General features: G+C 30.0%; 2 protein-coding genes across 2 annotated transcripts in view; both read right to left on the reverse strand.

Annotated features, from left to right (window-relative positions):
- The window catches only part of LOC135958706 (uncharacterized), a 103607-nt gene that overhangs the window by 74983 nt on the left and 13010 nt on the right, over positions 1–15614 (reverse strand). The window lies entirely within an intron of this gene.
- On the reverse strand, positions 10118–12573 carry LOC135964031 (neprilysin-1-like). The gene has a single exon (XM_065516077.1). The coding sequence runs from the start codon at positions 12429–12431 to the stop codon at positions 10233–10235; it is 2199 nt and encodes a 732-aa protein (XP_065372149.1). The 5' UTR covers positions 12432–12573; the 3' UTR covers positions 10118–10232.

A 15614-nucleotide genomic window follows, 5' to 3' on the forward strand; every position in this document is an offset into this window, starting at 1 on the left:
ATATATTTCCACAAATCAAATCAAACCTAATTTTTACCCCCCCCCCATGGGTTAATTTTCAAACGTGGCAAACATATAAAAACAGCACACAAATTATGAAAACAATTTTTATCTCAAAACGAACCAAAAAAAAAAACTTTTCAAACAATTCTTGAAAATAACAGATGCACATGCTTGAAGAAATATTTGCGCAGAAAAAAAACAAAACTTTTTGACAATTTCTTCCGAAATTTCTTAAAGTATGAAAAATAAAAAAAACACTCATAATATTTAAGTATGCAAATTATAATAAATGCAAATATGGATGTATGTATGTATGTATGTATGTATGTTTGTATTTTGTCTACTTTGTTAAACAAATAAATAATTTGTTTATTTGTTTTTGTTCTTGTCATATTTTGTAAATACTTTTCTAACATAAATTGTAATAACAATCAGAATTGTAAAAAAAACAAACGTTTAATAAAGAAAAAAGGTGGCCCAAAATATGAAAAAGGAAAACTCAACACACATTTCATTTCAGTAAAGGAGTCAACAATAAATTTTAGTTCAAGTCCTTGAAGGAATTATATTATGTATGACAGTGGCAAAACATATTTGTGTAGCTAATCTGATTAGAAAATTGGCAAAAAGAAATTTGAAACTGTGCCAAATGTTAGAAGGAAAATTGAAAAAAAGTAAAGCAATAAATAACATATTAAATAAAAAACAAACAAAAAAAATGTTGTTAATATTTATTATACTGACCAGACTACTACTCCAAAATTGTAAGGACAAAAACAACTTTAGCTACTGGCCATAACGATTTCAATACATGTTTCCTATACTAACTTTTTCTTCGTATTGCAAAAGCAGCTTTATTTCCGGATACTTTTTTGACATTATTTTAAATAGACGTCACGTTGGGCCAATACTGGTTGTTACTTTAACATTTCCTATGAAAACCAGTTAGTTAATTTTATTGTTTTTAAACGGTTGATATATAAAAATATTTTCTATAAAATTGATTCTTATTTCAATATTTTATTACACAATACTCCATAAAGATTGTTGTAAAACTCAACAAGAGCTTGCACAATCATTGGAAGCTACACAAACAGCAATTTCAAAACGTTTGCGAGCAGCAGGGAAATTGGCTACCATATGAATTGAAGCCGAGAGACCTTGAAAGACGATTTTGAATGTCCGAAATGATGCTAGAACGCTATAAAAGAAAATCATTTTTGCAGCGAATCATTACTTGCGATGAAAAATGGATCCATTACAATAACCCGAAGCGTAAGAAATCGTATGTGAAGACCGGCCAACCAGCCGAATCGACACCAAAGCTAAATATCCATGACGCTAAGGCAATTATCTGCATTTGGTGGTAGCAAAAGGGATCTATCTAATATGAGCTGCTGAAATCTGACCAGACTATCATAGGGAACCTGTGATAGAACGCAACTAATTCGTTTGAAGGGTGCATTGGCCGAAAAACGGCCAGATATGAAACCGTAATATTCCATCGTGACATTAATCGGCCACATGTTGCAATACCTATTAAAAAGTATTTAGAATGAAGTGGTTGAGAAGTTTTGCCTCACCCACTTTATAGTCCAGACCGTGCCGCGTCCGACCACTATTTATTTCGATCGATGCAGAACGATCCCTCTCTGGGATACTCTTCACTTTGGAACTGAGTATCCGATGTTGGCTTGATTCGTTCTTGGCCTCAAAAGATAAGCAGTTCTTTTGGCTCCGAAGCAATATGTTGCCAGAAAGATGGGAAAAGGTCATAGCTATCAATGTCCATTTATAATAAATTTATATTGTACAAATGTTCCAAAATAAAAGCTAAAAATTTAAAAACAATTTTGCATTTTTAAGTCATACACACTGCATTGTTTTCGATAAGAATCGTTTCTTATTTCAACATTTTCTATAAGAAGCTTTAAGAAATCGTTCTTATTACAAAATTAACTCTTTCCTTCTTTTCCAACAAGAACCGGTTCATAATATTTTCTGTAAGAAAATAGCAATATTTTATAAAGTAACCGATTTTTTTTTTATATTTCATATAAACCGGTTCTTATTTCAATATTTTCTATAATAACTGGTTCTTATTTTAACATTTTCTATAAGAACCGATTATATTAGCTATAAGAGCCGTTTTTTATTTATATTTTTTAACCAGTTATTTAAATATTTTCTATAAAAATCTTATTTTAATTTTTATACCCTTCACCATGAGTGGCAAGGGTATATATAAGTTTGTCATTCCGTTTGTAATTTCTACCTTTTTCATTTGCGACCCCACAAAGTATATATATTCTGAATCGTTATAGATAGCGGACTCGATATAGCCATGTCCGTCTGTGTGTTGAAATCAACTTTCTGAAGCCCCCAAATAACTTACATACACGAATGATACATCAATATCTCCGAAATTCTTCCGGCTCGGTTGCTGAGATATAAGGAAAAAACCAGGGCAATCACGATTTTTGACCTATTTTTGACCCATATCTGAATTACTAAATCATTATTATAAACAATATGGATATCTAATGATAGATATTTCAAAGACCTCTGCAAAGATGTATATAAGACCATAGTAAGTTGGACCTACAATGGGCCAAAATCGGAAAAAAAATTTTTAACCCAAATTTTTTTTTTCACCAAAATTTTTTTTCACTAAATATTAAAAAAAAAATTTAAAAACTAACAAAAGAAAATTTTTAAAATTAAAAAAAAACAACTGGAAAAAAAATTTAAATTTTGTTTACCTAAAAATATTTAAAATTTTTATTTTAAAGTATAATTTGGTGAAGGGTATATAAGATTCGGCACAGCCGAATATAGAGCTCTCTTACTTGTTTCTATTAAAACATATCACATATTCAAAACACCCCCAGTTTGGTGAACATTAGTATAAAAATCATCCTAAAAAAATTTTAGGTAAATCGGTTGGGGTTAAGACGTGCCGCAAGCCTTCTGAAGTTTTGAGATGCATTTACAAGGGGAAAAAATTAATTTTTTTCAGTTTTTGTAAAAATGTTGCCATTAAAAAATTGCTTTTGTAATTTAATTTAAAAGAATCGAAATGTGTACGTAATTGTCGTTCTAATGAGACATAAAAAACAGAAATTGGTCAAAAAATGTTAATGTTATTAAAAATTCGCCAGGCCATTAACGTGTCTCAGACCACTACAACAAGAAATGTAGGAACAAAAATAACATATTTTGAGAAATATTAAAATAAAAGCTCATTTTTACTTAAAATATGTCCATATTTACTTGTATATGAGTTTTTGTCTTCGTAGGATACCGTTAACCTATTCAAAACTCCATTTTCAAATTTTTAAAAATTTTGTTAAACAAATTTCAGAATTTTTTGGGATTTATTAAGAATATAATAGGAAATAAAAATGTGAAAAAATTATGAAAATATCTCTTATAGTTTTTCCGTTCCTGCGATTTAAATTTTGAAATTTTCGAGAAAAACTAATTATTTGGCAATTTTTAGGCCAATGAGCTCTATTTCCTTACTCTTATGAATTTTAAGTAAATCCTATTGAGAATATTATAGTCCAGATAATTCTAAATATACTCTGAAACTTTTACTAAAATCGGAAAACGTTGACCCTAAAATCGTGAAGGTCAAAGGTCAAATTTTTCAATATTTGGAATTTCTCTTGGAAAGATTTCGAAATGTTCGAAATGTTGTATATTTTTGGGCCGATTTTGATGAAACTTATCAAATTTCAAACTTATCTTATTTTAATATTTTCTATAAGAACCAATCCTTATTTCAATATTTTCTATAAGAACCGATAATATTTGCAATATTTTATTTTTTTAAACGGTTAAATTTCTTATATAATAACCGATTGTAGTTTCAATATTTTCTATAATAACCGGTTCTTATTGTAACATTTTCAATAAGAACCGATTATATGTTCTATATGAGCCGTTTTTTATTTAAATTTTTTAGCCAGTTATTTAATTTTTTTATAAAATAACCGATTCTTATTTCAATATTGTTTATAAGAACCGATTCTATTTTCTATAAGAGCCGTTATTTATTTATATTTTTTAACCAATTATTTTATTATAAAATAAGCGATTCTATTTTCAAAATTTTTTATAAGAACCGATTCTTATTTCAATATTATAATTTATTTTTAACGGTTGATATATTATTTTTGTCTATAGAACCGATTCTAATTTCAATATTTTCTACAAGAACCGTTCTTATTTCAATATTTTTTGTAAAAATAAATTTTTGCAATATTTTGTTTCTCAATAATTTCTATAATACCTGTTAATTTTTCAATATTTTCTATAAGAACCGATTATGATTTAAATTATTTCTATAAGAATCCTAATTTTTGGCTAATTTGTGGTATATAGCTTCATTGTGTTTTAAAAAGAAACACAATGCAATACATATTATTTTCCTACATTAAGTAAAAATATAAAACCAAATGTTTTATACGTATTTTAATAGATAATTTATTGGTTTTTGTACCTTCTACTAACTAATAATTAATAAATGATTTATATATTTGTTTCAATATGTAGTTCCTAAAACAAATAAAAGCTTAGGTTTCGTTAAAACAAATAAATAATATACAAAAATACATCTCATTTTAGCATAAAGTTGTATACATCTTTTGAACTTTTCAAGGACAAATAGAAAATATTTATTTATTGTAATTATCATCCTGTTTGATTTATAACCAACCACATGATCTGGGGTTTGATGTTCATGTAACAAATCATTTGTATTATTTTCATGATAAATTTTTTCAAAACATAAATTGACAGTTCAATTTTCTCATACTTTTTGCACGTTTGTGTGTATATGTGCTTTGGTTAACCACTTGTATAATATTGGTAGAAAGAACTAAAAAAGGAAAAAAAGATAATGATTGATAAAGAAGAGACAACTCAAGTATTGAAAATTATACATTTGCAAGAATGGGTAGATTGTATATCTACTCTTATTTCAAAAATTAAATGACGCACACTTCATCATAGGCATGATTTTTTTTTGTAAACATTTTAGTTTAGATTTCAATTTTAGACTAACATCTATATCCATATTTTTGTAAATTACTTGTAAGTTCCCACCACAATATTTAAAGAAAAGCAAAACAAACCAATTTGTGTGAAAGACTTTCACTTTTACAAATTCTGTCGCATGATTTTTATTGAAAATTATTTGACTCACTTTTCGTTCCACAGCGATGTATCGTAAAGTGAATTTTCATGAACACTTTTAATTATTAATTTCATTTTCCTTTTAAATATCCTTTTCCCAACAAAAAACATGTAAATTAAAAATTCCCTCTTTATAATTAATTATAATACGTGGTAACAGTTTTACTTTATATCCCAGCAAAAACAAATGAAAGTACTTTATCAAAAGTTTTCATTACTAAGTAATGAGTTAAAATGCTGAATAAATTAATTTTGATAAAATTATTAGGATTATAAAATTTTTACCGCGCCCTACTTTCAAAATTTGCCACAGTGGGCGTGGCTAAAATTAAAAATATCTTATTTGAGGTTATAAGCCTTTTTTCATATTGATCACAGGCTGAGATTTGCATAGTTTGTAAAAAAGTTATACAATTTAAAACAAAATTCAGCCCATCCATAATTATCAGCAAAATTTTCATTTCCCTACTCAAAGAATGTACCACAACTTTGGTAATTTTCAATCGATTTCAATGAATGATATCTAGTTCCTTCCGAATTAAGGCTTTTAAAATATTTATTCAAATAGTGGTAATTGTAAACATAACTTACAAATGCATAAGCCAAACAGAATTCTTTTTTTTTTTTTTTTGCTTAAATCTAAAAGTTTTAGGAATATTTGAAAAATGTCAAAAACAAAATGATGAAGTCCTTCACTCCTGCATACAAAGACTCATTACTTTGAAGTCACTTAAATAACTAGTTACATATAAGGAATGATGATAACGTTATTTGCGAACGACAAAATCGCAAATGCGCAAAATATTCTAAATTAAATGAGTTTTTTGTTTATTAAACCAAGCCTTACTAAACTACTTCTAAGTAAGTCATTCTTCACTTGCATTATTTATATGCACAACTAATTCTGATGTAATGAAAAGTAAGCAAAACAAGTAAGAGAGCTATATTCGGCTGTGCCGAATCTTATATACCCTTCACCAAATTATACTTCAAAATAAAATTTTTAAATATTTTTAGGTAAACAAAATTTATTTTTTTTTCAAAGTTGTTTTTTAATTTTTTGGAAAAAAATTTTTCGAATTGTTTTTTTAAATTTAAAATTTTGTTTTTTTGTTTTTTCAATTTTTTTTTTAATATTTTGCGGAAAAAACTTTTTGTTAAGAAAAATATTGTTAAAATATATTTTTTCCGATTTTGACCCATTGAAGTTCCAACTTACTATAGTTTTATAAACGACATTGCAAAGGTCTTTGAAATATCTATCATTAGATATCGATTGTCTATATTAATGACTTATTAATCCAGATATATGTAGGTCAAAAATCCAGGTTGTCCTGGTTTTTTCCTTATATCTCAGCCATTTGTGGCTGTATGAATCGTATATGTAAGTTATTTGGGAGCTTCGGAAAGTTGATTTCAACAGACGGACATGGCGTAATCGCCTCCGCTATCTATAAGGATCCAGAATATATATACTTTATAGGGTCGGAAATGAAAAATGTAGAAATTACAAACGGAATGACAAACTTATATACATATACCCTTCTCACGAAGGTGAAGGGTATAAAAAGAACAACATTGAATTCAGCATGGATTCACTAATGTTTACGCTATTTTTCATCACTTTCAAATTACAAATACAGCTTTTTTCGCTTCTTTGGAAATAACATTTTTTTTGCTGGGTTTTAACCGCATTTTATATTTGTTGCCAACCAAAGAGATGACAAAAATCTTTCTTTCTTTCATCATTAAGCGCAAAATGTTGCAAAATAAATACCAAACAGCAAAAGGCAATGACATTGATTGACATTTATTAAAAAAAAAACCGTACATACATATATTATTTCATATTTATTATAATTAAAAATTAAGAATTTTTTGATGGAATTTAAAAAGGCTGAAAATTAATTAAAACACAAAGGAGTTTTTTTCTCTCATTTTCAATATAGCAAGTGATTTTCTTATAAAGAGAATTAAGGGTTAAAAGAATTAACTGAAAGGAAATTTTGTCATTATAAAATTACTACTGTAATAGCAGTTTAATAAGATTATCATAAATTTGGCAACCGATTCAAAATTTTTAAAAGGTAACGATAAAACGTTAGTTTGGATTATTTCCATAACGGCACTTCGACTTATTGCAGTCATGGAATTTTAATTATAAAGACGAATTTAAATTATTAATAAAATGTTCAAAAATCAAAAATAAGAATTAATTTTGACTTTAGTAGATTGTTCGACTTTTTTCCGAACAAAAAGTCGAATTCCATTTTTTTTGTAAACTCAAATATGTGGATATCTTCATGAAATTTTACACAGTCAAAACAAGTAAGAAAGTATGGTCGGTCATATAATATCCTACACTAAGTAAAAGAGCAAAAACATTTTTCTTTCTTTTTAACATTTCAATAATTTATATTTTTGAGTGATTTTCGGAAGTGGGCCTTATATGGGGGCTATGACCAATTATGTACCGATCACAATGAAATTAGGTCGTGTGATTTATGTCTCTATGAAAGTTTACTATGTTGAATTTTGTGAGTATACAAACATTTTTAAGCGATTTGTGTACGTTAAAGTGATTTTCGGAAGCGGGTCTATATGGGAGCTATGACTAATTATGGACCGATCGTAACAAAATTTGGTGACATGAATTTTTTATATATAAAACTTATTTGGAGCGGAATTTGTGGAGATACATTTATAAATTAAACATTTTTGACCGATAAAGTCAAGTTTAGGAAGGACATTTGTATGGGGGCTAGGTGAAATAATAGACCGATTTCAGCCAGTTTCAATAGGCTTGGTCCTTGGGCCGAAAAAATAACATGTACCAAATGTGATCGAAATATCTTCAAAATTGCGACCTGTACTCTGCACACAAGGTTTACATGGACAGCCAGACGGACGGACGGACGGACATCGTTTAATCGACTCAGAAAGTGATTCTAAGTCGATCGGTATACTTTAAGATGAGTGTTAGACCAATATTTTTAGGCGTTACAAACATCTGCACAAACGCATAATACCCTCCCCACTATGGTGGTGTAGGGTATAATGAGATGTCAAGTGAGATGTTTCCAAGTATTTACGTGGGTTCGTATTTGGAATATGAAGTATTGTGTGGTCCGCTAAAGTTAGTCTACTCTGGTCTACAAAATTTTAAAGAAATTATTATTTATTTATTAAGTTATTTTATGTTTAACTAGAGCTTGAAAATATTTTTCCAAATCTCTCTTAGTTCAAGAGATATTTAGTTGAAAATTATTTTTTTATCTGATTTTTTTTTTTTTTTTATTTGACAGACATTTCTAGGGAAAATTTTTACAAATATTAGTTATGTTTTTGATAAGGTTTTAAATAAAAAGGGTCTTCATATCGTTATCATAGTTTGTACGAGGGTGGTCTTAACTGAAAGATCAACACTGCTCCTGCCAACAGGCATCTGTCAGTTGACTTCTGTCAAAATTTGAACAAGCTACGTCATTTAGTTTGTGTTTGGCATCCATTGCTAGCTGAGTACCGAGTGACTAGAGGAGACAATGGTTTAAAAAGTGAATTTCGTATGCTCATTATGCATTAGTTTTTGAGGAAACAAACGTTCTGGACGCTCAGTTGAAGTCTCTACACCCGATATCACGATATGGTGTTGGCCTATCTGAGATTGTGGAAGCCATAGGTATCTTATCATGGATCTATTTGCGTCAAATCTCCTTCCACGGAGACATTTCTTCAGATTTGGAATAAATAAATAGTCACTCGGTGCTAATTCCGTAGAAAAGGGGGAAGAGAGAGCATAATTAATAGTCACTCGGTGCTAAATCCGGAGAATAGGGAGTAAGAGGGAGCATTTCGTAGTATAATTCATTGATTTTTGCCAAATATTCCATGGCAAAATTTTTGCAAAAATCAATGAATTATACTACGAAATGCTCCCTTTTCGAGTGACTATTTATTTTTTCCAAATCAAAAAAAATACTTATTTTGTTGACCTCGACAAATCTCATTTTTTGGAAGGGATAAACAATTTGGAGAAACGTTGGACATTCGCCCTATTCAAACTTGAAAAATTTTCAAGAATAATTTTAGATTTATCTAAAAATTTCTGAAAAGGCAAATCTCCGATTTTAAAGGATATTAACCAAAAGTTAATAAAATATCACATTGTAAATAACTAAAAAATGGTATTTTTTTAGAAAAATTTAAATCTTTTAAACTGATTTTCCCCATTTTAGGAATTTCGGTATTTAAATAAAGACAATAGCAAATATTATCAACAAATTTATTAAAAGAACTATCCATACAAGTTCCAAATTTTATTAAGACATCTTCAGTTATTCTTCACAAAAAATCACTACATCATGAAAGTTAAATTTAAAGATTTTTTTTTAAAGTTATTGTGATAATTTACTAAAAACATTTTTTTAGAAATGTTAATCATCGACTTCTACAATTTTCAATAATACCAAATGCTTGTACAAAATGCTTATATCTATACTTCACGAGACTCACAAATCTTGTCCTCTTTTATAACTATAAGCATTTGTTAGTTTGAAGGAACTCTGAAGAAATTGTCCACAAAACTTTATTAAGTAAATATATTTTATTGTCATTAGATGTAGAGATATAAGAAGCCTATACAAATCATATATATTTTTTTAATTATTGAAGTACAATAGTTTTAAAGTTAACTAAGATTAAACATGGTTAGATTAATATTTCCAATAGTATTTTTTCCACAATGTCTGATCACCCATATTCTTAATGTTTATAGACGATAACTGTTCAATATCTGTTAATTTTTTCTTGATTCTTCTTATTTCGGTAATATCCCAAAAGATTTCTAACACATATTTTATCAAGTTTTTGAATATAAAACCTCGCATTAATAAATTTCACAAACACATAAATATTTCATTGTAAAAATTTTGATATATTTAATTTTATATTTAGTTAATATTATTATGCATAAAACTAACAATTAACCATTTACGAGTACATACAACTAATAAAATCTATTATAAAAATTAATAAATTTCACACTTCTTTCTGGGATTCAATGCAGAACCCGCAGGGCATTTGAAAATTTTCGAAAATTCCGGATAATTTGCCAAAGGACCTATCACTCTATACATGGCGGGTGCATGAACATCCAACAACGACACTTTATCCTTCAGCATGCTATCCATGTCCACACAGAAGAATTGAGCATAGCCCAGGAAAAACAGTTTTTTATTGTTGAGCTTAATGTGAGGCAATAGTTCTTCTAGATTTTCCAAAGCCTGCAGATTTAACCAGTGTATGTAGGATTTAAAGGCCAATTGTACGGCACCATTGTCAGCTATATTTTCGCTTTGCAAATCAGTGGCTGGTAAATATTTACTATTATAGCGATAGTGTGAGTATTGTGATTTGAAGCATGATTTTTTATGCTTAAAAGCTTTAGTGGATTGTTCATCCCACCAGCTCTCCAATTCAGTGCCATGCGAATCGTATTGTTTGCCCAAATCATCGAAACCGTGTATGAGTTCGTGAGCTAATAGGAAACCTAGAGTACCAAATTTCAAAGCTTCCGGATAGTAGTCGGACCATAAATAATTGGGTTGTAATAGTGATACGGGTATCAAGATAAGATTTTCCGAGTTTATAAAGGCTGGTGAATAGGACAGCATATGAGCAGGCAGTTCCAATTTACCGGGACTAAGAAGAATTTCCAAAAATTTCACCACTCTGCGATGATTGATTTTCTTGAGATTTTCTATATAATCAAAGCTAATGATTGTCAAATCCTGATACTCTTGTGTAAAGTTGCGATTATCATAGGAATTGATTTGTAATTGTATGCGTTCCAATTTCTCCAAAGCCAATTTCCGGGTCATGGGTGTTAACCACTCCATTTTGGGTGATTCCATTTGTAATTTAAAGGTATTCTTAATTTCCTGCCAGATTACTATAATATCATTTTGCATGGCTTGTGTATTAAAGGTTCTATAAATCATATTATCCAGTATATGGCTAAAGAATTTCTTGGTATGTTCCAAACACATGTCATCCATTTTTCCCAAGGCTACATCATAGCCTATAAAGAAAGGCTCCACCAATTGGTAGTATATATAATTGGCCAATTGATGTTTATTGGTGGTATTTATAACTTCCATTAAGTTTTCCTGATATTCGGGCGTGTATTCATAGTAAGTGGAATTCCATTCGAAACCTAGGGCCGTATTGACAAATTTAGCTAAATCCATGTCTTCGCCATAGACTTCTACAAAATCTTCTGGATTTCTTTTTATGGACTTTGATTTCAAAGTCTTATCTGATTTAAAGTCCAGCAAACCTTTGGCTAATTCAATTTCGAAATTCAAAATATCATTGGCTACAAGTTTGGCTTTTTCCTCTTGTAGGCCCAGAAAATCTTCTAGATTTTCTTGTATATGTCTTCGATAATCCTGACGATGATTCTCGGTAGCCTCACCCAAATACATGCTTTTGTTTTTTAGTTTTAAACTAGGCTGGCCCACGAACAAAGTATTAACCGTGGTATTTTCAAAATCAGCTCGCACACCTAATTGTAGTATAATATCAAAACCATATTTACTCTGTATTAAACCAATAGTTTTAAGCCAATCGAATGTTTGCTCCTCTTCTAACCAGTCCTCATTGGCTTGCACAAGTGCTGGCATTTTTCCAAATTCTTTAATGATTTCCCTTAATTCTTTCACCACATAGGAGCGCTTTTTCAAACCCATATTGCGGCAGGATTTAAAGAAATCTTTGACCTTTTTAACCGCTCCCAATTTAGGATCATTCAACAACTCTTCCTCACTTATGGCATCATCCTCGTTCTCATTCAGCATTTCCTCTTTTAATAAACGCAATTGCTTTTGTTTATAGGAATTATCTAGTAAAGTAAAAATAGAAGTTTTCCTTTTGCTAGAGCCCTCAGCTGGATGCAATTTTGGCCAGCTGCCACAGGCATATTCATAGAAATTATCACACGCATTTGCCTCCGGGTTCATATAGTTGCGCATTTCCGCTGACTTAGCTAAGCGCATTATCTGTGCCACATATTTCGAATCATTGTGCGATGATATGCGATTCTCAAAGACGTTCACTTGCACGCCAGCCGGTGAAGTGTAAACAAATTGTAGAGCATGAATCAACAACTGCAAACTAATTAAATTCATTACGATTGTTCTCTTCTCTTCACTTAAGCGCCAACGCATTTTTGCAAAATTAATTTTGTTGTTGTTGTGTTTCAATTTAATTTGTTTTGAGTTTTTTTTTTTAAATTTTGTTTTATTCGGTTTTGTTTCGTTCCATTCAATTCAGCCGCTAATTTACTTTACTTGTCCACTTGTTGTACGCACAAAGTTTAAACTAGAACTGTCTGCTTACACTCAATTTAAATTGAAATGATCATTATTATAGTATTGTATCATAGTGCTTGGTTTGGTTTAGTGTAATGTGTCTTAAATTTTTAGAATCTCGCTCTCTTATGAAATGTGATCACTGCTAAATACTAAATAATTGTAATTGTAAACAGCTGTAGATTGTGTATGCGAGTTCAAAATGTTATCAACTGTTTTTTTTTCTATATGAATTTGAGTTGTAAATACATAGTTTTAAATATTCCATCTAGTGTTCAATTGTTTGTATTGTTTTAGTTCGCCAGTACTGTGCTGTAAAAAAGTGGATGATCGAATTCTATAATTTGAATAAAGTTTTTATTTAAGTTCATCACTGGTTACAGAATTAGCTTTAGAATTAACTAGTCACATAGTTATGTCCAGGCGTAAGTAAATTGACCCTACATAGTTTACAAAGTGACTGTCTGATAGCTGGATTGCTGGACACTAAACTGACACCCAGCAATAAATACCACCCTACCTTAAGAGTGCTTCATTTGGCTGTGCCGAATAAATTTGGGTGAAAAAATCGAGGTTATCGCGTGGTTTTTTGTATATCAATAAGTCTGCTACTTTTTGAATTTTCCGGTTCTTATCTGAAAGGGCAACACTGTTCCTGTCAATAGGTATCTGTCAGTTGACACCTGTCAAAATTTTAACAAGCAGCTTCATTTCGTTTCTGTTTGACAGTCATTTTTAATCAGACTACCTCGTGACTTGTGGAGAAATTGGAAAAAAGTGAATTTCGTCTGCTCATTGAATGGAAAAAAAACTATCACTCAAATAAAGGCTAAGCTTGATAAAGACTATGCACCATCAATTTCAATGGTAAATAAATGGTTTACTGAATTTCGTTGTGGCTCAGTGGTTTCAATTTTGAAAGATCACTTGGGTATGAGAAAGCTTTCCGCAATATGGCATCCGCGTTTGCTCACAATCGGGTGACCTCGACAAATCTTGATTGTTTGGAAGGGATACATAAAATGGAGAAACTTTTGACAAAGTGCATAGCACTCAAAGGAGACTATGTAGAGAAATAAAAAAATTTTGTAGCGAAAAACCAACCAGATTTTTTTATAACCTACACCACCATAGTGGGGAGGGTATTATGCGTTTGTGCAGATGTTTGTAACGCCCAAAAATATTAGTCTAACACCCACCTTAAAGTATACCGATCGACTTAGAATCACTTTCTGAGTCGATTAAGCGATGTCCGTCCGTCCGTCCGGATATTTCGATGAAATTTGATACATATTATTTTTTCGGCTCAAGGACCAAGCCTATTGAAACTGGCTGAAATCGGTCCATTATTTCACCTAGCCCCCATACAAATGTCCTCCCGAAATTGGACTTTATTGGTCATAAATGTTTAATTTATATATGTATCTTCACAAATTCCGCTCCAAATAAGTTTTATATACACAAAATTCATGTCACCAAATTTTGTTACGATCGGTCCATAATTAGTCATAGCTCCCATATAGACCCGCTTCCGAAAATCACTTTAACGTGCATAAATCGCTTAAAAATGTTGGTAAACACACAAAATTCAACATAGTTAACTTTAATATACACATAAATCACACGACCTAATTTCATGGTGATCGTTCCATAATTGGTCATAGCCCCCATATAAGGCCCACTTCCGAAAATCACTCAAAAATATAAATTATTTAAATTTTAAAAGAAATTTTTTTTGCTCTTTTACTTAGTGTAGGTTATTATATGGTCGGGCTTGACCGACCATACTTTCTTACTTGTTTTAAACTTCTGTCAGACAGAGTCTACTGTTTAGGTTGTAATATCCGAACAATTTTCGAATCAATCGATTGGCAACAATTAACATTGAATCCTTTTTATTTGTGATGAAATAATACAGCAACTTAAAAAAAAATTAAAAGAAATTCTCGAAATTTTTCGACAAAAAATTCAAGGGAAATTCTTTAAAAAAAATATTCCCGAGAATTCCCCATAAAGTTTTTCCTTATAGGAATCCTAAATAAGACATTACTGAAAATGCCTGTCTAAAAAGGTTACACTGACTACTAGGGTGACCAGATCTCATATGGGGGAAACAAATTTCGGAATCTTGTTCGTCTGGACCCACAAAACGATTCCCTATTCCAGATATTTAGTTTTCAGATTTTAGTAAAAATTTCAGACCATATTTAGAATTACCTGGACTATAATAATCTGAATTGCTTTTACTAAAAAATCATAACAGTAAGAAAATTCGACTCATTCGCCAAAATATGGCCAAAAAATTAGTTTTTCTCGAAAATCGCAAAATTTAAATCGAAGGTATGGAACAACTATAGGAGGTTTTGTCATACTATTTTCATATTTTTATTCCCTATTATATTCTCAATAAATCCCAATGTTATGATAAAAAATTTCTGAAATTTGTTTAACAAAATTTTTAAAAATTTGAAATTGGAGTTTTGGAACTGCCGTTAAAAAATTTTATTTTTTTGGTCATATCTGCGAATAGGTTAACGGTATCCTACGAAGACAAAAACTCATATACAACTAAATATGGATATATTTTAAATAAAAATGAGCTTTTATTTTAATATTTATCAAAATATGTTAATTTTGTTCCTACATTTCTTGTTCTAGTTGCTGAGACACGGTAATGGCCTGGCGAATTTTTTAATAACTTTAACATTTTTTGACCAATTTATGTTTTTTTATGTCTCATTAGAATGACAATTACGTACACATTTCTATTCTTTTAAATTATATTGCACCAGTGGATTCAGCGTACTCAAATTAGTTTCACGCACCGGGTGCCACGATTGACAAAAAAAAAAAGTGTCAAATTCGAGCACAGTGTTATTAAAAATACAGATTTGTATTCAATATGGATTAGATTTCTAACAATTCAAAGGTTTTTAATTAATTTCAACAATGAATGGATTCTATTCAAAGAAAAGCTTTTGAGTGAAGCTAAAGCATTTTTTTGTTGTGGGAAATAGTTTTATAGAATCAATTACTGAC

This window comes from Calliphora vicina, chromosome 1, assembly GCF_958450345.1.
Source record: "Calliphora vicina chromosome 1, idCalVici1.1, whole genome shotgun sequence".
NCBI classification, from domain to species: Eukaryota; Metazoa; Arthropoda; class Insecta; order Diptera; family Calliphoridae; genus Calliphora; species Calliphora vicina.

What these genes read in the sequence shown, in the direction of transcription:
- LOC135964031 (XM_065516077.1), bottom strand. Translation starts at nt 12,431, where the DNA reads ATGCGTTGGCGCTTAAGTGAAGAGAAGAGAACAATCGTAATGAATTTA.